The 26,400-nt window shown below is 41.8% G+C and overlaps 3 protein-coding genes across 3 annotated transcripts; all 3 read left to right on the top strand.

The window, feature by feature from the left end:
• The first annotated feature begins 8,315 nt into the window (after positions 1 to 8,315).
• Positions 8,316 to 12,417, top strand: LOC146380017 (dynein axonemal heavy chain 5-like). The gene is made up of 6 exons (XM_084938964.1): positions 8,316 to 8,578; positions 9,698 to 9,897; positions 9,980 to 10,168; positions 10,784 to 11,190; positions 11,266 to 11,487; positions 11,769 to 12,417. The coding sequence occupies exons 1-4, from the start codon at positions 8,503 to 8,505 to the stop codon at positions 10,994 to 10,996; spliced, it is 678 nt and encodes a 225-aa protein (XP_084795090.1). The 5' UTR covers positions 8,316 to 8,502; the 3' UTR covers positions 10,997 to 11,190; positions 11,266 to 11,487; positions 11,769 to 12,417.
• Positions 12,418 to 14,446: 2,029 nt separating this feature from the next.
• LOC146380016 (kinesin-like protein KIF20A) lies at positions 14,447 to 21,846 on the top strand. Its single transcript, XM_084938956.1, has 18 exons — positions 14,447 to 14,747; positions 14,909 to 15,004; positions 15,371 to 15,490; positions 15,574 to 15,712; positions 15,790 to 15,974; positions 16,078 to 16,165; positions 16,246 to 16,422; positions 16,512 to 16,623; positions 16,698 to 16,760; positions 18,532 to 18,678; positions 18,895 to 19,054; positions 19,127 to 19,306; positions 19,517 to 19,656; positions 19,771 to 19,936; positions 20,156 to 20,276; positions 20,952 to 21,022; positions 21,104 to 21,223; positions 21,424 to 21,846. The coding sequence occupies exons 1-18, from the start codon at positions 14,646 to 14,648 to the stop codon at positions 21,637 to 21,639; spliced, it is 2,403 nt and encodes an 800-aa protein (XP_084795082.1). The 5' UTR covers positions 14,447 to 14,645; the 3' UTR covers positions 21,640 to 21,846.
• Positions 21,847 to 22,398: 552 nt separating this feature from the next.
• On the top strand, positions 22,399 to 26,005 carry rgs9bp (regulator of G protein signaling 9 binding protein). Its single transcript, XM_084938963.1, has 3 exons — positions 22,399 to 22,896; positions 24,181 to 24,487; positions 25,227 to 26,005. The coding sequence occupies exons 1-3, from the start codon at positions 22,801 to 22,803 to the stop codon at positions 25,598 to 25,600; spliced, it is 777 nt and encodes a 258-aa protein (XP_084795089.1). The 5' UTR covers positions 22,399 to 22,800; the 3' UTR covers positions 25,601 to 26,005.
• Positions 26,006 to 26,400: the final 395 nt, after the last annotated feature.

Below are 26,400 nucleotides of genomic sequence, written 5' to 3'. Positions count from 1 at the left end.
CCTGCAATGCTTTTTGAGCTTCCAACAGTTCTTTCTTGATGTTTTCATTCTCATTTTCTGCTTGTTGTTTTCCCATCTTCTCTCCTTTAAGTTTTAGACCCACATGCAGTAATTCCTTCAATACTACTTCAGTTTCAAACTTTGAATTTTTAGCTTCTCCTCTTGATTTTTCTGCCTTTTCTTTTAATTTGAAATTTTCAGCCTGTATTATTTGAAATTCTTCTCGTAGGTTAATCAGCTCAGACTGTACTGTACTGTATGGTGACGCACTCACCAATCCTCTTCTCGATCTCCCTTGATTCATTTTGGCCTTTTAAACAAAGGAACCAACGTATTGTAGAGAAGTGAAGTTTTCGATGTGTTTTTTTCTTCAACTGTCGTCTGTCCTGCACAGAGATGCTGCTGTAGATGTGTCTCTAGCTGTGTCTGGATAAAATGAAAAATGCTGTAACTAAGTGCTTGTGTTGCGCAGTTCTACGAAACATTCCATGCATGCTCCGCCCACATGGTCAGGAATGTCAGGTGCTGCATCACCAAATGCTCCTCCCGTTGCTGTTTACTTTTTGGGGTCTGGTTCATTATTTAATAAAGAAAACATGTCCAAGTATTGCAACCATGGTGCTGAGGCTCAGTGCATATTCTAGCCTGCTGTGTGGTGGGCAGCTAGAAATCACTGGTGGGCAACATGAGTGAGGAGAAAACTGGAGTAGCCAAGCAGGGACCTGCAGCTTGCTGGTTTGAGTCTCTGTTCAGATGCTGGTGTCTCCTCTCTCTGAGATGTTTGCAAACAGTCCCAGATAAAACAATAAGGATAATAAACAAACATGTGACTAAACTAACATTTATGACACTGATATGTTTCATGTGTAGCAGGATGGCCTCTATACAGCAGTCACTGCAAGCATTCACATCAGCACACTTACTTTTCTTTAAGCAGGCGTGCTGGGGTCCTCCTAAGGAAAGTTTGAGAACTTCATTTCCTTCATGCTGGTGAACTTTTTACCAAATTTTTTCATCAAAGCTTCTCCATCACTGACAGGGATTGTTTGGATCTTCACACTCATCTCCACGAACCCTAAAAAATGAGTTTCACTTTGCTCATATAATGCCAGGAGTGTCTCCATATTCCACAAAAGTCTATGCAAACATGTAACAGTATCCCATATTCATATAAATATTATTGATATTATAACAAAAGCTGTCTCCACCACAATTGTCCCAAGTGCTTTTTTTAAACAGGATTTTCAACCAGAGGATTTCCCTATAGCTTAATTTTTTTTAATATTTTGTAGACAACAACAGAATAATTTCAGAAAAACATAAAATGACTGGTGTCAATATTATTTGCCCCACAAAAAAGGTCAAATATAAAAAAATATTGCAAATATTGCACAGTGAAAAGGCACTACAGCTCAGTTGTTCCCACTCTCCTTTGTCCTCCTGTCTCCCCTCCCTCTCCCCTCCAACGAGGAGTTAAACAGTTTGATGGCGTGTGGGACAAAGGAGTTTTTAAGCCTGTTGGTTCTTGACTTTGAGAGAAGCAACCTGTCGCTGAATAGGCTCCTCTGATTACTTACGAGCATGTGCAGAGGATGCCCAGCATTTTCCATAATGTCCAGCAGTTTCTTTAATGTCCTTTTCTCTGCCACTGTCACCAAAGTGTCCAGCTTCATGCCGACCACAGAGCCAGCCTTCCTGATTCGTTTTTCCAGCCTGGATGAGTCCTTTGCTGTGCTGCTCCCCCAGCACACCACAGCATAGAACAGTACTCCTGCAACCACCGACTGATAAAACATCCTCAGGAGCTTCCTGCAGATGTTGAAGGACCTCAGCTTCTTGAGGAAGTACAGTCTGCTTTGGCCTTTTATGTACAGGTGCTGCATGTTGCATGACCAAAAGAAACTTTCAGTGCACTGTGAAAGTAAAAAAACAAACAAACAGGAAGGCCTAGTTAGGACATATCTAAGCATGCTCTTCATCTTAGAAGGGTAATTCAAACCAAAACTAATTGGCAGGTTCAACTTGGTAACAAAATAAAATGCATCAGCCAGATAAATCCCCAAAACATTCATCCATCAGCCACACACACCACATAACACTGTTGTTCTATTAGATAGGGGTCGTGTCCAAATTCATGGGCTGCATCCTCCTGAGGACCCGGCCTTCGCGGTCTACGTGGGCCGGGTCCTCAGAAGGTCGGGTAGGCCGGAAGTAAACGGCTGGGGAAATTGGACGGTCTAGCCTTCTGATTAGCGTCACCGCTGTCTCGGTGGAGTTTAATAAACTCAGCCGTCTGCTCCTTGCTATCTAAAATATAACAGGACACTGGCGTAAATTCTCGACCGTCTCATGCTTCTGTTTAATCAGTTTTCTATTTGACGTTTAGTCAGCTGTGTGAAAACCAAGGAGGAACCCACCCGGGGGATTAATAAAGTTTTATTTTATCCAATCTAATCTAATAACTTTAATCTCAGCCAAACCAATTTACTCACGAACAAACAAAACTCTGAAAAAAGCCGAACAATAACATTTTTAGGTTGTCTAAGTGACTTATATATTACGTTTAACCCGAGTAGCGAAAGTCCGCGGTGATCTGAAAATGATGTGCCGTTCTCGGCAGCATCCGTAACCCTCGAGCTCCCGGCTAGCTATCGAGCTGGTGGGTAGCAGACGTCTCCGAAAACGTCGAAGCACTTTTGCAAATATGCGATATCTTGATAAACCGAGCAGATATTTGATGTTTACACAGCTACTTTCTTGCCTGAAAATATGTTAAAAGTTTATTTTGTGACCCAGAAAGATTAGTAAGAGTAATTTTAAAACTTAGTAGCGGCCGCCATTGTTGGAAACTGGAGTTTGGCTGGGCCGCGCTATGAATTCTGGGATATGGTAGGCCACGAAGGACACACCCGACCCATCCTTCAAATTCGGGGAAAAGGAGGACGCATTTGTCGGCTGCATTCGGAGTCTACGAATTTGGACATCCTTCGGCGCGTCGCTGTGACGTAATCGGTCTACAAATGCGGCCTCAGGAGGATGCAGCCCATGAATTTGGACACGACCAATGAGTTTCTTCCCATGTAACCAGGTGTGTGTCATGGTAAAACCTCCCCCACACATCAGAACCCAGAATCTATTAGTCCCACTCATTTTAAACCCTCTCTACAGCATTCTGTTTACACCTGCTATCATTCAATCATCTTTCCTAATATAATACGAGTCCACTAGTTTACATATCACCTCTCATCCCACTAAGTGAACTGGACAAGATGATAAAACAGAAACGCATGCTTAAGATGTTATCTGGTCTTCATTGCATGTGTATACGTCTTAATAGGATTAATGCATTTTCTGTTTGTGTGTGTGATTTTTGTGTGCCTCTCCTCCTTGCAGTGTATCAGACACTTTTCAATTCTCCACTCAAAGGCAGTCGGTTTTTCTCCCCAGGTTCCTTAGCCCAATTTGATCTCCCACACTAAACAACAGCATTCTTCCATGTCTCCTCCCCCTCCTTCCACTGTAGTCTCGTCTCCCCCCTTGCAGCAGTCCATTGCAGTCAGGTGTCTTCAGCTTTGTCCTGTGTAATCCCACTGTCTCTTCCATTGCCATTTCACTCCAAACTTAACAAATGTCCAACTCAGACAGTGTTCTCAATTTGCATTCACACACAGTGAAGTTGCAGCTTGTTGGAAACGCATCTCCATCCATCCAGTCATGATGATGGTGTTTTCTCCTTGCTGATGCCTTTTGCACATACTGCTGTTGCTGCTGGACCCCTCGCTGCTCAGGATACTGCTGTTGTCTCTTGACCTGCCATGTTGTTGCTTTTGGATCTGCATTTCTTGTTTTCAGGGAGACGTTAACATCCTTGGAGCTTGCTTTTCGGGATGAGGAACACATGGAAGTGAAGCTGTAAAACAATTCAGCCAAAACTCGTCCTGTGTGTTTCTAATGATGTTAACCTATTATTTTACTCCGACCGCCGCCTGTGGAGATTGATCCAGGTCTGCTTCCCACCTGCAACTGACACACTGTTGTTCAACAGTGTTCTTCTTGATAAATCTCACCAGCCTGTCTTTTGACACTTTTCCTGTGCGGGGGTTATAAACCAGGTATGATGGGCTATTTTTGCTATAACCCACAAATATTCCTTTTTCACATCTGGGATCAAGTTTCTTGTGATCGTGTATGTATGCATAACAGTCCAAATATCCACAGATTTGAGAGATCTGGTCTTTTCCCTGTTAACATCTGATATGGTGTACTTTTAATCCTGTTACTGTAGCATCTGTTGCAGGTGTTTTCTGCATTTTGAATGGCATAAGGCCATAATTCTTTTGGCAGTCCTTTTTCTAGTAAAAGACACCTCCCTATTTCAAAGAGAGTTCTCCATTACCTCTCAGCTGTGCCATTCTGATGGGGAGAATATGGCACAAATGCCTCCTGCTTTATGCCCTTTTCCCTTAAAGGAGACTGGAAAGAACTGCTTGTGAACTCGGTGCCATTGTCCGATCTAATGCACTTAACACTGCCATATGGAGCACAGTCAGCTAGAAACTTTGCTGTGGCCTCTGTGGTGTCACTTTTCTGTTTTAGAAAGTAAACTGACACTGCCCCTGAAAAATCATCTGTGAATAATATAGCGTATTTATGACCACTTTGGCCACTTGGTTTAATGAGGCCGGCTAGATCAGTGTGCACCAACTCTAATGGCTCACTCACTTTTGGGTCACTTTATCTGTTTCTGTTGTTAGTGAATTTCCCTTCTGTGTACACATTACAATCTAACATGCCACTGCCTGTGATTTTAAGGCCATCTACAACATCAGGTAGCTTTAACACATCACTAACATTACAATGTCCTAAAATTTCATGCCATGTTTATACATCACAAGTCAGATTAACAGTGTCACAGGACATCGTGTCATTGGGGCGATCGTGGCTCAAGAATTGGGAGTTCGCCTTGTAATCGGAAGGTTGCCGGTTCGAGCCTGTGTGTCTTGGACAGTCTTGGTCGTTGTGTCCTTGGGCAAGACACTTCACCCATTGCCTACTGGTGGTGGTCAGAGGGCCCGGTGGCGCCAGTGTCCAGCAGCCTCGCCTCTGTCAGTGCGCCCCAGGGTGGCTGTGGCTGCAATGTAGCTTGCCATCACCAGTGTGTGAATGGATGGATGACTGGATGTGTAAAGCGCTTTGGGGTCCTTAGGGACTAGTAAAGCGCTATACAAATACAGGCCATTTACCATTGAATGATGTTTCATTGTTTACCGTTTTCAAATAGTAGAGTCTGTTGTATTCTTCGATGGAGAAGACTGTCCCATCTTTGTTCACTAGCTCATTCTGTCCCTTCTTGAACACCACCTGTGCTCCAAAGGTTGTAGCTGCCTTCACTGAATATATGCTCTGAGGCTAGGATGGGATGAACAGAGCATCTCTCAGTGTGATGGTGGTACAGTGTCCTTGTATGTCCCGTAGAGAGACGTTGGCATCTCCCCTCTTGAGTGCGACGTTGTTTGTCCTGGATCCATCAGTGAGCTCCATGTAGTGTTTCTCAGGATCAAAAGTCTCATCAAACTTTACGAACTTGTTCTTCTCTGTAATGATGTGTGAAGTAGCACCACAGTCCACCATTAGTCCTTCTCTTATTATGTCAGTAGGCAGAAGTCTTTGACTAATTTTAAATACAAAAGTCTGCTCTTCTTTCTTCTCTCGCTGTACTTGGTTTTTCTTCTACATGTCTCATCACTGTGTGTCGAGCTTCTATGGTAGCTACACCACTTAGGTGTTCCCTTTTGGCGACAATCTTTTACAAAATGTCCTCGGTTTCCGCATCCATGACACGTGATTGATGTTAAATCAACCTTCATCACATTATCCGCTTTCACTTTGTTATCAAATTTCTGTGTTTCCTCGTAACTTTGTAGGTTGCTTTTAAATTGTGTGAACGTTAAATCTTCACTGCTTTGAGTTGTGTGAATAACAAATGGCTTGTAAGCTTCAGGAAGCCCCTTTAAAATCATAGCGATAATAAGTCCATCACTGATGACTTCTTTTGCATTTCTTAGGGAGGTCACTGCTTTTTCAGCTCGGATAATATAATCTGTCACTGTCTCATCTGGTTTCTTCTGTAAAGATGTCAGCTCTGTGTACAGTGCGATGATTCTGGGCTTGCCTTTACTATCGTAGTGGTCACGTAGTATTTTTAAAGCTTTTCTTCCGTCGTCAGTCGCATCTCTCATTACCAGTGAAAGGCTTTTATCATCGAGAAACTGAATCAGTTCAGCGTAACATTCAGCATTCTTCTCTGCATCTGGGTTAGTGGTTGATAATATAGTGTCCTTTAGACCAATGATCCGCATGTGGCCGAGAAACTTTGCCTCCCAAAGTTCGTAACTGTTTTCGTCTCCGTTGAACACTAACCTCTGCCATCTTCCTCCTGTTGTGTCACGTCTGGGCCCATAACCTGTTGAGCTCGAAGAGTTTTCTTCTTTTGCACACACTTGGTTTGTTGCGTACTTTTCCCGTTTCTTTTATTGACAGCAACACCAGAGGGAAAACCATACATTCATTTTAGCAGTTTGCGCTTCACAACATACAGAGCAGGAAGTGAAGTCACCTATAATCACCAAAATAAAATCATTTCCAAAATAAAATGACAATCAGAAAACGTCTTTTACAACATAAGATAAATTAATATATTTACTCATGAGAACACAAATCTAACAGACATCTCGATGTTGTTCGAGCAGCTAGTCCAGAACTGTTTTTATCATCTAAGGAATATTTCAAAACTCGGACTAATGGTGTCAAAGTCTGAAATGGAAATGATTATTCATGCTTTTATTTCCTCCCCATTTAGACTACTGTAACAATGTTTTTACTTGTTTTAACAAATCAGCCTTAAATCGTCTTCAGACTGTGCAGAATGCTGCAGCAAGACTCTTAACAGGCTCCAAGAGAAGATCTCAGTTTTGGATTCTATTCACTGGTTTTAGGTTTCATTTTAAAATTTTATTTCTAACCTTTAGGGTCAAGCTCCCCAATATTTATCTGGCCTGCTGAAACCACATTCATCTTCCCGAGCTCTAAGGTCATCAGGTCAGAGTCTGCTGGTGGCCCCACGCACTCCATTTAAAGCTGGTGGTGATTCGGCCTTTCAGGCAGCGGCACAACATTTGTGGGATTCTCTGTTTTTATGCTCAGATTCTTTTTAAAAACAGCTGAAGACATTTTTATATAGACAAGTTTTCAACTCACTTGTTGTTTTTATGTTGTATTTTATTGTGACATTGTTATATGTTGTATTCTCATTCTTTGTATTGGGAAGCATTTTGTGATTTTATTTTCATCTGTGAAAAGCAATATAAATAAATTTTATTAGCTTTAGTTTGAACTAGAGAGCAGCTTCAGTTCCTCTTCACACAGACCTCATGTCCCCATAAACCTTTAAATGTGGTCCACAGTCAAGCTGAAAGTATTTCTTTATATAAAAAGAGACAATGCAGTTGAACATATTTCCAACATGGAGCATGAAACTGACCTGCAGCACACAGTTTGTAGCTGCTGCTAATGTTCAACCCTTGTTGGGCTTTACATTCACAAACAAAATGACAACAGTTACATAAAAACATGAAAGTTTGTGTTTGCATGAATGGATGAATGAGGCATGTTGGGACATGAATGAGACATGTAAACAGTGTAATGGTTGATGTTCATGGACACAAATGTTAGCTCTGTGAATATTTTACAAAATGCTGATCTGAATTCAGATAATCAGCTCTGATCGGCTCATCTTCATGTGTGTACAGAGGATTTCATTTACCACCGTAAGTGCAAAATCAATAGTCCCTATTGTATGTATGTATGTATCAGTCTACTTTTATTATAATCCAATGGCTGCCTGGGCCATTGTTAAAGCTGGTGTTATTAGGATTAATGCCTGTTTATTTATTCTGTTTATTTATGATTGAATAGAACAAACTGTTTTATTGTCTGTGAAGGTTCTCAGTCATCCAGGTCACTGTAGTCGAAGGAGCTTGGAAAACCAACGTCTGGACTTCTTTGAGTTGCTTGACGACGTTTCATCTCTCATTCAAGAAGCTTCTTCACCCTTTTTTATTGTGCTTTTATTCTAACAGTGTGAGTGTTTCTGTTCAGCAGTGCTTTCAGTCTTTGTTTACAATGACGATAATCTTTGCTCTGTAAGAGGCTGATCGTTGTCACACACACTGAATGTAGTCTTGTTCTTTTTTGTAACCAGAAAGAGGAGGAGCAGGTCTGCACATAAGAGGAAGTGTTTGAGTCAACGTCTCATTTCACAACGAGGAAGAAAACGAGGTGAGTGCTGCTCCACATTCTTGTTTTTCTGCTGTCAGAGTGTGAGCGAGCTGGAAGTGGAAATCAGGAGCTGTTTATTTGGAGCTGAAGGTTTAGCTGTGTGTTCTACTTGGTGTTCAGCTGGTCTGGGTGTGGTTCTTGATCAGACTGGTGTTTGGAGGGTGGATGAAGGTGCACAGTGATAAGAGAGGGGCTGCTGATGATCAGGTCGATATTTCAGGATCTGCATGCAGCTCTGCAGGTACCCACAGACTCTACTGTACTTCATGTTTCTGTATCTCAGTAGCCGAGGATCAAATTTGAATCAGTTTCTGTTTCTGAAGTGACTGTAAAGAATTTTAGCTCCTCCTCTTTGTGGTTAGGCCAGACATCCTGGTTTTCAGGATTAACACTTCAGTTAATCCAAAATGCTGCAGCAAGAGTACTGAAAGAGAGAGCAGATTTCTCCTGTTTTGGCTTCCCTTCATTGGCTTCCTGTTAAATTCAGAATTCAAAATCCTGCTCCTCACATACAAGGTCTTAAATAATCAGGCCCCATCTTATCTTAATGACCTTGTAGTACCATATCACCCTATTAGAGCACTTCGCTCTCGCTCTGCAGGCCTACTTGTTGTTCCTAGAGTATTTAGTAGAATGGGAGGGAGAGCCTTCAGTTTTCAGGCCCCTCTTCTGTGGAACCAGCTTCCAGTTTGGATTCGGGAGACAGACACTATCTCTACTTTTAAGATTAGGCTTCAAACTTTCCGTTTTGCTAAAGCACATAGTTAGGGCTGGATCAGGTGACCCTGAATCCTCCCTTAGTTATGCTGCAATAGGTGTAGGCTGCCGGGGATTCCCATGATGCATTGAGTTTTTCCTTTCCAGTCACCTTTCTCACTCACTATGTGTTAATAGACCTCTCTGCATTGAATCACACTTGTTATTAATCTCTGTCTCTCTTCCAGAGCATGTCTTTATCCTGTTTTCCTTCTCTCACCCCAACCAATCACAGCAGATGGTCCTGCCCCTCCCTGAGCCTGGTTCCCCCGGAGGTTTCTTCCTGTTAAAAGGGTGTTTTTCCTTCCCACTGTCGCCAAAGTGCTTGCTCATAGTGGGTCATGTGATTGTTGGGTTTTTCTCTGTATCTATTAATGTACGATCTACTGTACAATATAAAGCGCCTTGAGGTAACTGCTGTTGTGATTTGGTGCTATATAAATAAAATTTAATTGAATTGAATTGCTACATGCTCGGTCAGCCCTCTTTAAACCTGCTCTGTTCTTTCCACCATAACGTTTCATCCATCAGATTATGAGAGAAACCTCAAACGCTCCAGGTCTCCAGAAATCTTCCTGACTCTTTCTTCACGTCTGCTCTCCAGGTGAAGTCCAGTATGGCAGTCGGGTGACGGATGACTTGGACAAACGGCTCCTCAACACGTTCACGCGTGTCTGGTTCAGTGAGAGCACCTTCAGTGAAGCATTCTGCTTCTTTAGGGGCTACAGCACCCCTACCAAGGCCAAGAGCATCCAGGAGGTCCTGCAGCACATCGAGGGGCTGCCGCTGGTCGACTCACCGGAGGTCCGAGCACGCTCAGAGACGGGACCCGTCCACACTGAGGCAGTACTAGTCCAGTCACATGTCACATTTCTCCTGTTTGCAGGTGTTTGGACTCCACCCCAACGCTGACATCACCTACCAGACCAACCTGGCGAATGACACGCTCAGCACCATAATCAACATCCAACCGAAGGACACCAGAGGCGGGGCTGGAGAGACCAGGGAGGCCAGCGTGCAGAGACTAGCCAATGAGATGCTGGAGAAGCTGCCACCTGACTACATCCCGCATGAGGTGTTTGTTTAGCACCAAACAGCCGACCCAAAACTCGACGAAGAACACAATCCCACCAATCAGCCGCCAGCTAGCTTAGCTTAGCATGAATACTGGAAACAGCTGAGCTGCTGTGTAAGCAACAAGCTGCCAGTTAAAAACAAAAATGTGCTCATGTTCAAAGCAGCTTTGTGGCTGTTAGGCTCAAGAAACACATGCAGCTCTGTGCAGCTCAAACAAACAGTGTGCTAATACATGAGTGTCAGAGATGCAGGTGAGCAGATTTGGGTACGTTTGGACCGAGCCAGGGTAACTGTTTCCTGTTGCTAATGTTTATGCCAAGCTAATATTATTGAACTCTGACAGGAAGTGAAAAAGAATGCAGAGATCAAAATGTGACAATAAACCACAGTGTGGTTGTACTCTAGAGCCCGGCTGCTAACCCCGACCGTCGCCCAGTAAATGATGTAAACGAGTGAATAGATTTCAGACAGCAGATTTGTCAGCATCTGATTCTTTTAGATGAATTCAGACTTTAAATCATCAGCAGAATCTGGCAGAGCATCTCTGAACCATCAAACACGAACACGTTCATGAGTCCTCTGAAGAAACATGACGTCTCTGTGTGTTTTCAAGGTCAGAGGTCAACTCCAGAAGATGGGTCCTCTTCAGCCAATGAACATCTTCCTCCAACAGGAGGTGGACCGAATGCAGCGTGTCATCAGTAGCGTACAGAGCACGCTCACTGACCTCAGACTGGCCATCGATGGTCAGTCACACACACACACGTTCACTGACGCTCGATCTGACTCGTGTTTCCGCCGTTGCAGGGACCATCATCATGTCTGAAGACCTGCGCGACGCCCTCGACAGCATGTACGATGCTCGGATCCCGCGCCCGTGGCTGAGGCTCAGCTGGCCGTCGGCCACGCTCGGCTTCTGGTTCAGCGAGCTGCTGGAGAGGAATCAGCAGCTCCGCGCGTGGATCAGCGCCGGCCGGCCCGCCCAACCAGTTCTGGCTCACTGGCTTCTTCAACCCGCAGGTTGGTTCATTGTTCCGGAAATCTGGAGTTTTGGAATTCTTCAGTTTTCTTTCCGAATGTTTTTTGTTTCTTTAGGGTTTCCTGACCGCCATGCGCCAGGAGAAGACACGCTCCAACCTGTCCAGGGGCTGGGCCTTGGACACGGTCACCCTTAGCAACGATGTCACCAAGATGATGAGGGAGGACATCTCAGCTCCGCCCCCTGAAGATCTGGGTGGAGTCTATATCTATGGCCTCTTTCTGGATGGAGCGGGATGGGACAGACGTGGCGCCAAACTCACTGATGCTCCGCCTAAAGTTTGTCTTTTTAAAATCAGTGCTTTTTTACTTAAATTAAAATAATAAACTGAAGCTTTAAAAAAACTTCAGTGTTCAAAAGTCTAACATTTTACTGTTTCTGTATTTTTTTGTAAATTAACATAAAAATATTTTAAGATTTTTTAAAAGATTAATCTAATGAAAAATTATGAATTATTAATTGATTTAGAAACTAAATCTAAACTAAAATTTAGGAACTAAATGAAATCAAAGTATTTTTGTTTTTGCACAGTAATAATAAGTTTGTCTCGGCCCCTCAGGTCCTCTTCACCCCCCTCCCTGTGGTCCACGTCTTCGCCGTCAGCTCAACCAACATGGCCGACAGTAAGCGTCCCCCTGGCGGCGGCGGGGGGGGGGGGGTCAGCCTGTACTCGTGTCCCGTCTACAAGAAGCCTCGACGCACCGACCTGAACTTCATCTTCTCCCTGCAGCTGAGGAGCGTGCAGCCGACCGAGCACTGGACGCTGCGAGGCGCCGTGCTGCTCTGCGACTGCAAGTGATCCAAACGTTGTTGTTCCACAGACACGGACAGACACTCACCGTGGGGCTCTACTGCGTCTCACTCAGACTTCCCCACAGGTTTCAGTTTGAGCTTTTTATTCTGATGTTCTGATAGTTTCCATTTTTCTTCAGCACCAAACATGTTTGTAGGTTTTTAGTCTGTTAAATTTATGAAAATCAAAATGTTTCCACCTCTTGTCTCTCCAAGTCTCTATAATAATAATAATAATAATAACAATAGTTACATTAATGATTTTGTATGTGACCTCACACAGTAAATCTGATGTGAGGATCATCACAGTTTTGGTGGTTGTATGAACTTAATGCATAAAATAATAATTTGTTTTAATTAAAAAACTTTCCCTCTGTCATTTCCTGAGTGTTTCAAAATAAAACTCCTGTCTTTCATGTTTTGAATGTGAGGCTGTTCCTGTGATGCCTTCAAATCTGTTTCAGTCTGCAGTTTTTTACAGTTCAGACCCAAAGTGACTCAAACATTTACTTAAAAGAGGTTTTTGTTCGTCTGGGTTTTCCTGCTCAGCAGCGCTAAACAGGCAAAAGCAGAAACACACAAACAGAAAGAAACAGGAAAATATGTGTTTCTGTGAACAATGCAGCACCAAAATGAAAGACCAGGATTTATTTTTTTAATGATTGACAAAAACATTAAATGATCATGTTTATTTTCACATAATTGTTCCATCGGTCCTTCTTTTAGAATAAGTTTAGAAATTAAAAATACTAATAACACACCAGGAAAAAACCAACAGCACGAGTCCTGAAAGGCTTAAAGAGAAAATAAACGTACAAAGAATGAAACAAAAAGGCACAAAACCTCAAAACAAGTGTGAATTAAATCTGACCGACACACAAAGATGCTAAAAGCCCCAAACATGAACCTGTGAGGTCATTAATGTCTGTGTGTGTGTGTGTGTGTGTGTGTGTGTGTGTGTGTGTGAGTCTGTTGGAGGAAGTGAAGGGCTCTCAGGTGAAGAGGACTCTGGGGGTCCTGCAGGTGCCTGGAGAGATCTGGTCAGCAGTTTATTTCATGTTCAGTTCAAAGCTGTTGTCTCGACGATGCTGTTGTCATCACTGATCGATTTATTGATTTATCAGGACAGAGACATCACTGTGGTGGCCAACAAGGCAAAGGACAACGTCAAGTATCTTTACACCCTCAACAAGTTCTTTGGATCATGAAGCTTCATCTGCCCATCACTACCTACAGGTTTTAGATGTGTCCTTGATCCAACACAGCTGATTTAAATGGTTAAATGACCTCCTCAACATACCTTGGCTGCGCGTAGTGCGCGTACTTCAAGCGTGCGGTCTCTTAATTGGGACACAGCCCTTGAAGTTCTCCAGAGGCCTGGTAATGAACTAATCATTTGATTCAGGTGTGTTGACCCAGGGTGAGGTCTAAAACCTCCAGGACACCGGCTCTCAAGGCCTGGAGTTCCCTACCTCTGCATTAGGGCCTATATATAGGCAGTGCAAAGTTTTGTACTGGGTTTCTCCCTGGCAGTTGCAAGTGAAAGTAAACCTAACTATGCTAATAGTTCCTTTCGATTCCTCCTCAGTATATTGATTATTAAGATCTGCCTCCCATTTTTCAATAGCACTCAATGTACTGCTACTGTGAGCATAGAGTGATAAATAAAAAGCAGAAGTAAAATGAGTTCTGTATGTTTCCTTCATAAGAAATGTCTCCAGGTCATCATATATAGCTGTTTCTAAAAATTGTGACATTTTAGAATGAACACAGTTATGAACCTGGAGAAAGCTAAACAAAAAAATGTTCTCAAGAAAAATTAAAATGTGACTTCAATTGTTGAAAGTTCACCAATGTGATGTTTTGATAAAGGTCACCGATCATTTGTAACCTGTTGTTACGCCACATATCAAACAGACTGCAGTTTCTCAATAAAGGGGTTAAAAATAATGTGCCGTCTTCTCTATCCAACCTCTTACGTATCTCCCACCAAACCCTAATTATGTTATAGTATTTGGGTTATTCTTAATCTCTGTTTGTAATATAGTTTTGTCCCAGACAACCAAACTCCAAAGTGAAGGTGGCTTAATTTTTAAGTTTATTTTGCGTAAACCTGAGCAAAAATAAGATTGGTTTAATCCTACAGACTGCGCTTGTGAAACCGGCTGCAGATCTAAACCACAGTGAACACTGGTGGGTTAGACTGCGCTCTCCAACATCATAATCAAATCAAACAAATAAGGAAATCTATGTTGGGAAGAATCCTCAAAGATTAAAACGGTTCTATTTTGTCTTACTTGCTTGCTTGTTAATTTTTTCAATATGTCACCTTTTTGTACAGTGACACATTCATCAAATGAGAATCTGACACACAGGGCACTCCAAGCTGGTTGGACATATTGATGACTTGCTTGAACTCACATCTGCTTCCAATTAGCAGTGATTAGAAGCTTTCCCTTGATTCTCAGTGGAGGAAAACCAGCAGGTCTACTAGCTCTTGTTAAGTTATTTCAAGCCTACAGTAGTCAGTGACTGTTAAATCAGCTTTAATGCTGATATCTTACACTCAATCTCATGTATGAATTTAACAAATAACTATTACTTCTTTTTGTAGTGGTTGTTGTTTGAGCTAATTTACTTGAAGATGAGTAAAGTTAGTGAAATGATTCAGGAAAACAGTGTTTGTATGCAGTCTGTTGACATGGACTTGACTTGTCTTCCTCCTGGCAACACGTCCCTGCAACAGGTAATGTTTATTTTTGTTTGTTTGTGTTTCTAATGCATAACCATTACTGCCAATTCTTTGCTGACTTGGGGTGTCTGTCCCAGTAACTGAATAATGGAGGGACTGGAAGAAACAGTTTAAACTCAGCTCCTCTGCTTTGATTTGTCTTTTTCTGTTGTTAGACTGATGCACCCAGTGCAGCTGAACAGCAGACAATGAGCGTTTATCTCAGAGTGAGGCCTTTCTCTAAAGAGGAGCTCTCTAACAATGAGGATCAGGTACACTCGAACATACTGGGATGACCAATAAGGAAAAACCAGTGTGTATCCTCTCTGCTTTCTTCTGCAAGTGTTGTAGCTCATCTGCACATTTCCATGAATATAAGGGACTGGAACATTTTGTATTAAAACACAAGAGGTCCGTCCCCCCCCCCCCTCCCATTGGATTAGATGATCTTGCAGCCTAATACTACTTAAGAGCAGTTGTCTTGCATTCAAAATAAAACTAATGGAAAGAGCACCTGATTTAAGACACAGTTGCCACTTTTGCACCAACATAGTGCCCATGCTAGTTCTGACTTTCACCTGTTATGAGATAGTTTGATTTACAAAGACTGTTAAACACTTTGTTTTCCCGTCTCTCAGGCTTGTGTTGTGATTGAAAACAGCCAGACGGTGACACTGAATGCACCAAAAGGTTCTGCCACCATGAAGAGCAGTGAGAAAGGAGTTGGCATGTCACTCCACAAATTTTATTTTTCACAGGTCAGTAACATTTGAAATGACCCATTTTCTCGCCCCTTTCTATGTCAGTAATTGTCGACTTTTTATCTTCTGTTGCCTTTTAGATTTTTGGGCCTGACACAACACAGGCTGAGCTGTTTCAGAACACAGTCAAAAGCCAAATGAGTGATTTCTTGGATGGGAAGAACGCACTGATATTCAGCTACGGTGTAACCAATGCTGGGAAAACCTTCACAATCCAAGGTACGGACAGAAGCACAATATCCTTGTGAAGTTCAAGTCGTGCAAAGTTCTTCTGGTAATGTTTTGAAGTCCTGCAGGATCTCCAAAAGAGCCAGGAATACTGCCTCGACTGCTGGAAAGCACTTTTCAGTACATTGGAGAACATCAGTATCGGGGAATGGACCTGAAGCCCTACCTCAGGAATGGTGTGCAGTCTCTGGATTTTCACCAAGTAAAGCAGGAAGGAATCACTAAAGCTGCCATTTTTGCTTCAATTAAAGAAGTAAGGACTCAGTTCTGTCAAATGTATACCAGAAAAGAGAAGATGGGAATAAAGCACTTGAGTGTAGTGCTGTTTACATTCGTATGTCTCTCCTCTGGTCTAGGAGTGTGATTCTCTCAGAGGCAGTGGTTGTCTAGAGTCTTGTTCGGCCAGCCGTCTTTCATCCTCTTCTGCATCTTCAACTCAAATGGGTACTACTCATTAGAATAGTGATTATTGTTGTGGATTCTTATTATTTCTATATTTACGGTCTTCTGTGCTCCTACTTTAGTGCTGACCAGCAACCAGGCAGAAGCAAATGACAGCCAGTTTGCCTTATGGGTGGCTTTCTTTGAAATCTACAATGAGTATGTGTACGATCTTCTCCAGCCATCTTTGTGCTCCAAATCCAAGAAACGTGCCTGTCTCCGTGTATGTGATGATGGTGCTGGAAATGCTTATGTTAAAGGTGTGGAAATGACCTTGGCTTATGTTCTTAAATTATCAGGTTAATGTTAGCATTAATGATTAAAGGAAAAACATTTGTTTTGATTTCAGACCTCATTTGGATCAACATTCATAACCTGGGTGAAGCCTCCAAGCTGCTACACTTTGGGAATAAAAACAGAAGTGCTGCAGCCACAAAGATGAACCACTCATCTAGCCGAAGGTAAAACCAGTTAAGTTTATCATGGATGTGGTGTTAAACAACCTGTTCAAAACTCACACAGGCTTTCCTTACAGCCACAGCATATTTACCATGAAGTTACTGAGGATCAATGGAGGGACAGCTGAAAGGGTCTCTGAGTAAGTATATGCAAGTAGAAGTTAACTTTAACCTGCTCAGAAAACTTGTGTATTGTAAAAGGATTTTGTAACATTGCAAAAGTCATTGCAGCTCCTGAACATTATCACATGGGGGGGGGGGGATAAAATAAACATTAAGTAACATTAAGTATATGGGCACCATGGATGATTCCCATTATGCAGCAAGGGTCACTCTTGTGTGTGTGTGTGTGTGTGTGTGTGTGGCAATTTAATTTAAGATGGAAAAAAATTAAATTAAACAAATGTGTAATGCTAAATAAGAATGTGTTTTGTTTTTTGTTTTTTAAGGCAAATAAAGCATACTAACAATCTAAAATGGCAATCAATAAAAATAAATGTAAAGTGTACTTGTCTGTGAAGGTTCTCAGTCATCCAGGTCATTGTAGTCAAAGGAGCTTGCAAAGAAAAGCGTCTGGACTTTTTTAAGTTATTTGAAGACGTTTCACTTCTCATCCGAGAAGCTTCTTCAGTTCAGCAATGTGGTGTATGCTGTACAGTGCAGCGAGGAATGCCCAGACCTCTACATTGGAGAGACCAAACAGCCACTTCACAAGCGCATGGCACAACACAGAAGAGCCACCTCCACAGGACAAGACTCAGCAGTCCATCTGCATCTTAAGGATAAAGGACACTCTTTCGAGGATGCCAATGTTCACATTTTGGACAGAGAGGACAGATGGTTTGAAAGAGGAGTGAAAGAAGCCATCTATGTCCACTGTGAGCGACCATCTTTGAACAGAGGCGGGGGTTTACGACACCAACTGTCTGCCATCTATAATCCAGTTTTGAGATCCCTTCCCAGACGCCTTAACGCCCACTCACATCCTGGGCCATCTGACCTCAGGAATTCGCATGATAAGGTGGGGCCAGGTTTCACAATGAACACACCCGAAACTCTGGCTGATTGGGACCCACACCCAGTTTCACACCTTGGCTCAGGCGATTAGAGGATCATCAGGGGGTCCTTTTGTCCCTCTGTGGGGGGATACTCCCACTAGGTTTATATCTGGGACTCTCCACCATTTGACCGTAAAGTGTACTTAATAATATTTTTTGCAACTAATTTCTCAAGTTGAAAATCACGCTAAAAATCCCTACTAACAATCATGGTTCCATCTCAGTTCATCAATATTTAAGACGGTGGTTGTCCTCCTAAAAGTACTAAAATGCATTATTGCTGCAGTAAAGCTAATGAAGATCATATTTAAATCAAAAATGTAATCTAGTACAGTGAAAAACAAAAGTTTTGCACTTGGACAGAGTGTCTGATAACTGTCTGATATCTTGATACATGCTTTATAAGATTGCAGTCAGCTGAGACTGAAGAAGTCACTTGGATCAGTGACTCCCACTGAAAACGCTACGTCCAGATGAACAGAATGAACTCTTTGGGAATGGTATCCAATACTTATAGTATCAAAAATAATAGTGCAGTTAAAAATGGTGCAAAAAATGAAATATTGTGTCAACGTGATATTTATCTTGCATCTTTGCTATAGAAGTGCTTCTCATAGTGGTTTTTGGGATCATGTTTTAAATGTTAAAATAAACTAAAATGGCTCTTCAAGTACAGGAAAATAAAATGGATCACATGAAATGAGTTTCCCTAAGGGAATGTTTTGGGGCCTTCAGCGGGAGTTATTAGGTGAGAACTCTGATTCATTGCTGGGACTGAGGCACTAACATGTCCACCTTTTTTGTAAACATAAATTGTGACACTATGATTCTTCTGTTTGTTTTTCTCTCGCAGGTTCTCTCTCTGTGATCTGGCCGGCTCAGAAAGATGCAACAAAACAAAGACTTTTGGAGAGAGGCTTAAGGAGGCGGGTAACATTAATAATTCCCTGCTTATTTTGGGGAAGTGTATCACTGCGCTCCGCAACAGTGGGCCTGACAGGTACAGTGAGATTATCACCACCAGCGCAAACATGAGTGTTGACACAAAATGCTAAAGCTTTTGTTTGTTTTAAGTAATGTAACTTTTGTCATATCTTGTCCTCGTTAGCGTTATTGTATGTTGGTTATGGTGTTGGCGAAGGAATAAATGAACCTTCATGTCGGATGGTTATGTGTTTTTAAACCTTTTGCATGCTTTTATGTTGTCATCCATCAGAACGAGGAGCATCCCCTTCCGAGAAAGCAAGCTCACCAAGCTGTTCCAGGCTTTCTTCTGCGGGAAGGGAAGACCCTCCATGATTGTCAACATTAACCAGTGTGCTTCCACCTATGACGAGACTCTCCATGTCATGAAGTTCTCAGCTGTTGCCAAACAGGTTAGCCCGAGTTCAAAATGCAGAAAAGGCCCTGGTGACGTGAAGCACTGATCTCAGCTCTGATTTGTGTAGGTGGTGCAGGTGATCCCGGATAAGGCTCTAGAATCTCTGGCTCCTCGTCTCGTAGGTCGTGATGGCAAGCCCCTGCTGAGGAACGGGGTGTTTGACAGCAACGTCCTGGAGAGTTACCTGTCTGAAGATGAGCTGCTTGATGAAGAAGAGGAGGCTGACATGTCTTTGTTGCCACAGAGTGTAAAAAAAAAAAAAAAAAAAAAGTCTTCCATTAAACACTGATTTAGCTGAAAGCATGCCCTATGCCCAACTGTAGCTTGAAAGTAGCAGCAGCATGCCTGTACTCATGTTCTTGAAAGATAATGGCTAAGATAATAGAAATTGTTTGGTTTTTTTGTCTCATTTCTAATATTAACGTTCATTTGTGTCAATCTTTTATTTTTTTTATAGGAACTTTTGAATGTGGTTGAGAACTTAAGAACAAAGCTACTGGCTGAGCGAAGAAAAAACCTGCTGCAAGAAATCGAAATTCGCAAGGAAATGGGAGACGCCATGTTGCAGCAGCTGATGGAAAGTGAAGAACTCCGCAAGTATGTGCTGTTTTGCAAAAGCGGGCCAGCGATCTTCCATAAATGTGTATGCTGTTGGTAGTGATTTCAGGTGAAGTTGATCATTTTCCAATATTATCTTCTGCAACTGTGAAGTCGTCAGATCGAAGAGCTGAAGGAGAGCTACCGGGATAAACTGGAAAACACATTTGAGATGTACAAGGATGCTATTAAAGAACATGCTTATCACAGCGCTATGACCAATCTGGAGGATAACTATGTACCACTCGATGAGTTCACTGCAGAACAGGAGAAAGTGGAGGTATGTTTCAGTTGGCTGTTGAAATATCCCGTCTAAACTTTTTCCCAGGGTCTTGCTAAATTCACTTGTGTACTGATGTAAGGGAATCTTGAATAAAAGATTTGTCAAACAATGGATCAATCGGTAAAATGCACATTAGCTATCCTGACAATTTAAGTAGCCAACACCCTGAGATACTGATGATGAATACAACAGCTTTGACTCTTCTTGACTGTGTAGGCCCTCAGGCGTAAAGTGTCAGAGTTGGAGGCCTTGACTTCGAGGACCGGTGTAGTTCCTGCTGCTCCAACCGTGGATCAATCGAGCCAGACTGAACCACTGAAAGAGGCAGGAGAAGCAGGTTGGTCCAGTTAATGGGTTTTTTGTCTTGTGTCATAGATGTGAATTTTCCTTTGGATGGTGGCACACATTTCTCATCGTTGCTCTACTTTGTACACCATCACAGTACATATAAAACAATCAAGACTTGAGTAGAGTTTTACTTTTAGACTTTTTTTTTTTTTAGAATTTACTTTTTAAACTTCCTTGAAATAACAATAGGAACTTACTTAGAAAGTTGACAAATGCAATGATTTTTGAGAAATGTAGTGCCTCAAGGTTTTAGAGACTGATGAAATTATTTAGTAGTTTTAAGTATATTTATGAATAAGGACCTTTTTAATTTTCGAAAGGATTTAAAAAAAGAACCCCTTCCAAAATACAAAAAACTTGAATCCATTCAATTTTCTTTTTATAGCGCAAAATCTCAACAGTCACCTTGAGGCGGTTTATATTGAAAGGTTGAGACCCCACAAGAATGCAGAGAAAACCCCAATAATTAGATGACACTCTATGAGCAAGCACTTGGGAACAGTGGGAAGAAAAACTTGCGTTTAATGGGAAAGTGGTTTCCTTGATTTTAAATTTTAAGTTTCCTGCTCTTCATTTGTTGTAATTTTTATTTGCAATTAAGTTTTAGCTTTTTCATCATGAGGCCAACATTTATTAAAACGGCAGCAAATTCAACCCTACACAGGAGATGATCGATACAGGCGCCTACACAGAGAGAAATGTGCCATAGAGCGGATGTGTGAGGATAAACAACAGGTAACAAGGACAAAACTTTCCAGTTAAACACTGGCTCTGATTGGCTATTTAATTATGTCTGTGTTGATGTTTGCTCGTCAGCTAATTTTGTCGCTGGAGAAAAGGCTGATGGAGCTTAATGAAACGCTACAGAAGATCAGAGATGGGTTTATGGAGAAATCAGCTGATCTTGAGGCTCTGCAGAGGACGGCTGATGATCAGGTGAGATGATGCACAGCAGGATTACACAACATGTTCTTGCTACCAAGGGTGGCACAGCCAGATATTAGATTGATGGAGCAATTACTTTCTTACACATGACCAGAAAAATTAAAAGGAGAAATCAAGAAGCAGCAAATACTTTTCTCACAGCACAAATAATGCCTGTCTATATCATATGAAATTATTATTTATTTTTAAAGAAAAAATCCATGGAAGAGATCCTACAGCAAAATGTGGAAAAAGACAAGGAGATTGTCTCGCTGAAGGCAGAAGTTGCCAAGCTCTCCCAGAAGTCCCCTGTGCAAGCAAAGACTAAGCGAGGCCTTCTCGCCAACATCAGGGAGGCTGTCACATCACCACGGAAGGGAACGTCTGCCCGAACACTGAGGAAAACGGGCAAGACTGTACACCATTGAAAGCCCAGTTGCTGTACAACAACTGCACTCACCCGGTTAGTGCATGAAAATGTCCTCCTTTCAACTGAGGAAAATTGCATTTGGTTTTTAAGAAGTTCCTTCGGATTTGAAGAAAATCCCCTGAAACTGAGAATGAAATGTGTATTTTTGTGTGCATGTCTTGTGCTATAGTTTGTTTTTAAAAATAAAATAAAATTGTACACTTAATGCTTTACATATGAAGATGCACAGAAAATCTAAGCAATCTCCTTCTGTTTTTAGAAGGCTTCGTTTCAAAGCTCCATTGGTGTAATGTGAGTTCATGCATATATGTGCTGTCTTTTTATTTGGTCTAAAGACTTTTTCCACATGAAAAAGCTCCTTCTGCATCCACTGCTATAGAAATATAACCTGCTTCTTCTAAGCATGCATTCAGTACATGGAGCTGTTCAAAATAAGGCCATCCATTTTCCAGAGCCTTCAGGGGAAAGTAAACCACAAAGAACCTTGATAGGACAAAGCAAGTCATCTACAACTTTCAATACTCTTAAGTGCATCAGTGTGCTTTCTAATCTGCTTATTAGTTTATCTTTACACACAGTCAATTCAAATCTTTAATTCTCACCTAGCACAATGTACAACAAATTTCCAACATGCTAATAAAATATTTATGGAGTATATTGACCTTTACAGCTGAGTGAAGGAGGTGTAGCCACTGTGGTGTGCTTGAAGTAACAGAGCACAGCCTCCTCCTCAGTTAGTGAAGGGGCCATTGTGGTAGGCAGCCAGCTGCTCTCCTCTCTGGTATCATTGATGGTTAATAAGATTAGCTGCCTGTCTTAGCCTGCGTCAGTGCAAAGGGGTCAATCACAGGATTAGCACCTTGCTTAACAGTTACATCATTTTATTATAATTTTTTTCATTTTTCTTCATTACTTTGACTTTTCCCCACTCCAGCATCCATAGCATGTTTAGGACCTATAATTGCAATATAGTTGCTGCAGGGGAATATTGTTGTGCATCATGCTGCCTTGGGACTGAGTTTGTCTCGACCCTCAGCCACTGAATGAAGAATCTTCCAGGGGAAGAAGAGGAGCAGTGGCAGCCAGGGAAGTAAAAGGTAGCCGGGCCAAACTCTTGTCTGCTGTGGCAGAGTCCTAGACTCTGGACAAGTCATCCCTCATGCCACTTGTAAATAACAAAGTGGGCAATGACTGCACAGTTGGCGCAGACAAGACTTTGGCTGATGGGAAGGATCTGGTGGATTCTGTGATAAAGGTAAGTTGCTCCAAGTCTTCTCTTCTGGTCATAAAGAAAGCTCTGACCTCACTCTAGTCTCCTTTACATTTGTCTACTACGTTGTATTTGCATGTTTATGTACCAGTCTAATAGATTTGTGGAAATGAATATGAAAAAATGGCTGGGAAGTTGATTTGTACACAGCAGTAATCTCCAGAATTTCATGTGAATACTTGGGATGTAAAGAGTTCAGTATTGCATGAGAATATAAAACGTATGGAAAAATTAACTCAATTTGGTTTCAGTTCTATAGCCGTCACCACGTAAACATTTTACACACAGAGCATGCACAAAGGGGGGAAAGTAACATCCTTTATTCCCGACCCCTGTGGCTAAAAGTGCACTCTCACTGAAAAGAATGTCTTGGTCCACTGAGTATGTGCGACTCTCCTGCGTTAGATAATGCCGTGGACATGTTCGACATTTTCTCCCCATTAACATCAACTGTTTAATTTTGAAGTTATTTTTGTCAGTATGATAAAGGATGTTTGCACAATGGCAGTTTGCATCTTATTTTCCTTGTACCTAGAGGTCGATGGTAGTATTTCTACTCATTAATTGGTGTAAGCAGCCACAAATGAAGCGCAGAAAATGACAAGATGGTGTTAATATTTAATATAACCGATTTTCAAAGTAAACGTTACAATTTAAGAATGGTATAGCACATCTGTGGTTTTACCGTCACCAGTGCACGCTAGGAAAATGGGCCACTCCGAGTACACGAGGTTGCTTTGGCTTATCTAGAAATAGATCAGTTAATGAGATTATTTCTAATATTTTTAATGAATGAAACCACCTGCTAATCTCTCTCCCCCCAAGGTTAAATGTATCTGCTGAAAGTAAATAATTCTTGCGGTATGATTTAGATCGGAAAACAAAACGTGTACGTTTTTCTGCACTTCAGTTACTGTTTCAAGCAGGTTAAGATGACTAATGTTCAGCTCGATCAGCTTTTGTCCCCAAACAGTTGCGTTTTCTCTCAGTTTTGGTACTCTGATTATATATGTGTGGGTTGGTGAAGTGTTTAGCAGAGAATAGCGGCTCAGAAGGTTAATGATGTGCAATACCTAATTAAGATTAGTGGTCTAAATACAGCAGGTGATATGGACAGCAAGGGCATGTCCCTACTATGAAAAACAAAAAGCCCATTCCTCTTGCAAACTTGGAGTTTGGCCACCTTGGAGGGGAATTATCTGGAATACTTTTTAACTAGGAGTTCCTGAGCTCTGCATATTACCGAGCACTGTCAAATCTTTGTTACAGGTGGTAGCATGTTACCGGCATTTGGCTGCATGTGTTGGTGGCTGCACAGACAGTTTGCAGCTGCGGGATGAGCTGAGACAAACGCGAGAAAAGGCCCTGAATTTGGCCGAGGCCATCCGTCTGCATCTGACCTCACATCTGCGGGACAAGAGCCTGCCCGAGGACCAGCGCAAGGAGATGGAGCTCCTCTGGGTGGCCTTCTCCTCCAGTCTAGAACTGCTCCATGTTGACATGTGCAAGGTTTTCAGCATAGGTGACAACTTCTCCCTAGCCAACACTGCTTCCTTGGTGCAGACTGGCCTACAAGGTAAATGCAAGCCTTTCACATACTGCTGCTACTATATGCAAGCTGTGTCGTCAACCGAAATCGAACTTTAAGCAAAACCAAGAAAACCGCAAAATAACTGCACTACTTTAGTCTTCAGAGGTTGTTTTAGAGTGAATGCAGAGGAAACTCTATTATTGTATCTTGTAAGACTCAATGACTACACATGGAGGGGAAAACTTTTTGGATTGTAATGTAAAGTATTTAGCTGTTTTTCATACTCTGCAGATAATATTTTATCAGAATTAATATGCTCAAATCTGCCAGTGTGCTAACATTTTAGAGTATCTCATGTGAATGTCCTGTGGCATCAGTAAAGGTGAAATATTTGGACTCTAGCCCTGCATTTATTCAGTTTACTATTTATTTTTTTCTGTTATCATTGATGGATATAAGTAAAGTGTGTGGAGCTGTGCTTGAGTTGGTCCATCACACTGATACACAATAATGTTTTCCCAACTTTTAAATGGACTGGTTCAGGTATTAATGGCCCCCAGATGTTGGATGCTGCTGATTTATTTATTCCTCTGTAGTGCCACTGTGACAATATTACATTAGAATTTTTAAGCAATGAGGATTGCCATGAGATTTTGTTCAAATATTCACATTTCATTTCCCCTCATGATGAAGTGGAAAGCTTCTGCCGCATTTTACAAATCCAGTGTTGAGTTGTAAAAGCCAAAAGAAAATGGAAAGCTAAAATTTGTTTCTGGTAATGCAGGAGGAGGCAGTGAGGTAGCAGCTCGAGCACTCAGTTTGGCAGACTTGAACCAGGAGCCTCCAACCCTTCCTGCTGGTCTTGAGAGCCAGGAACGGAGCACCATGGAGCAGGAAATCAGCCAAATCGACCACATGATTGATGACATGGAGAAAAAAGTAAATGTGTTGCGCTGGATGGTGGAGCCCCGGGGGCCACAATACGCAGACCCGCTCAGCAGCACCGAGAGCGCCTCCCTGGCTCTGCTCAGCGTTGACGAGGAGCAGCCTGGACACGAGCCTCTATGCCAGCGCAGTTTGATCTTTGTGCTCTTATTGCTGTTTGCAGTTGGTTTGGTGGCAGCCACGTTATCTGTCTGTCTTGTCCTTTTCTCATGAACAAAACCTTAATTTTTATTTTCTTTTTTTTGGTGCAACCTCAGAAATGCTCACCAATACTGTAACACTGGCAAGCTTTGCAGGTACAGTAGTGTTCTTTTAACTATATTCTTTGCAATGATGAAAAGGTGACTTTTATTGTAAACCTTTATTAGTGCGTTCTACAAATACTGAAATTAATCTGGATGCGAACTTGTTTGCAATGTCTTGCAGTGAATCCAAGGCTGCCATATGCATTAAACAAATAAAGTACATGACTGCCTGTTATACAATAAAATTGTTTTATTTTACTAACAACTGTTTGAAAAGAAAATGGAGCCAACATTGTATTTTTTTTCCTGACTAGCTTTTGATGTACAAAAGGAGCAATTCTACCTTTTTTTTTTTTTTTTTTTTTTTTTTTTTCTAAGCAGCCAGAAAGACACTTCCTATTCCTTATCGCAACTGAGAAGACATAGGTGCAAATGCTTCTTAATATAGGTGATCATGTATTTTCTATATAAAGTGCTGTAGAGAACTGATGATGTTCAGTACAGTTGTACAATATAAAAGTATCAACTTTGATATGAAACTGTCTTCTTGGGGTTTTGTTGTGTTTTTGTTCTGTAAATTATTACCTCAAAGCACAACTTTGGATCCAAAATCCTCTCAAGTCTTGCATAAGTTACTGCAGGCTGACAAGTCCCTAAAAGATGGCTGCAATACCGTCTCACTCTTAGGTTGGTTCAAAGCTATGACAAAACTGCTCAGCCACTGGAAATTATTTTTCGTATTCATGAAAGAAAAGTGTATAAACTGCA

Source organism: Perissodus microlepis, chromosome 9 (assembly GCF_051167445.1).
Source record: "Perissodus microlepis isolate ML-2025 ecotype Zambia chromosome 9, ASM5116744v1, whole genome shotgun sequence".
Lineage (NCBI taxonomy): Eukaryota > Metazoa > Chordata > Actinopteri > Cichliformes > Cichlidae > Perissodus > Perissodus microlepis.
This window is presented reverse-complemented; position numbering and strand designations above follow the sequence as displayed.

What these genes read in the sequence shown, in the direction of transcription:
- LOC146380017 (XM_084938964.1), top strand. Translation starts at nt 8,503, where the DNA reads ATGAAGGTGCACAGTGATAAGAGAGGGGCTGCTGATGATCAGGTCGAT. An exon ending in CGCTGGTCGACTCACCGGAG is followed by an intron (nt 9,898 to 9,979) that starts GTCCGAGCACGC and finishes TCCTGTTTGCAG; the next exon opens with GTGTTTGGACTCCACCCCAA. An exon ending in CTGACTACATCCCGCATGAG is followed by an intron (nt 10,169 to 10,783) that starts GTGTTTGTTTAG and finishes TGTGTTTTCAAG; the next exon opens with GTCAGAGGTCAACTCCAGAA.
- LOC146380016 (XM_084938956.1), top strand. Translation starts at nt 14,646, where the DNA reads ATGAGTAAAGTTAGTGAAATGATTCAGGAAAACAGTGTTTGTATGCAG. An exon ending in AACCACTCATCTAGCCGAAG is followed by an intron (nt 16,624 to 16,697) that starts GTAAAACCAGTT and finishes CTTTCCTTACAG; the next exon opens with CCACAGCATATTTACCATGA. An exon ending in CAGAACAGGAGAAAGTGGAG is followed by an intron (nt 19,937 to 20,155) that starts GTATGTTTCAGT and finishes TTGACTGTGTAG; the next exon opens with GCCCTCAGGCGTAAAGTGTC.
- rgs9bp (XM_084938963.1), top strand. Translation starts at nt 22,801, where the DNA reads ATGCCACTTGTAAATAACAAAGTGGGCAATGACTGCACAGTTGGCGCA. An exon ending in TGGTGGATTCTGTGATAAAG is followed by an intron (nt 22,897 to 24,180) that starts GTAAGTTGCTCC and finishes TCTTTGTTACAG; the next exon opens with GTGGTAGCATGTTACCGGCA. An exon ending in GGTGCAGACTGGCCTACAAG is followed by an intron (nt 24,488 to 25,226) that starts GTAAATGCAAGC and finishes CTGGTAATGCAG; the next exon opens with GAGGAGGCAGTGAGGTAGCA.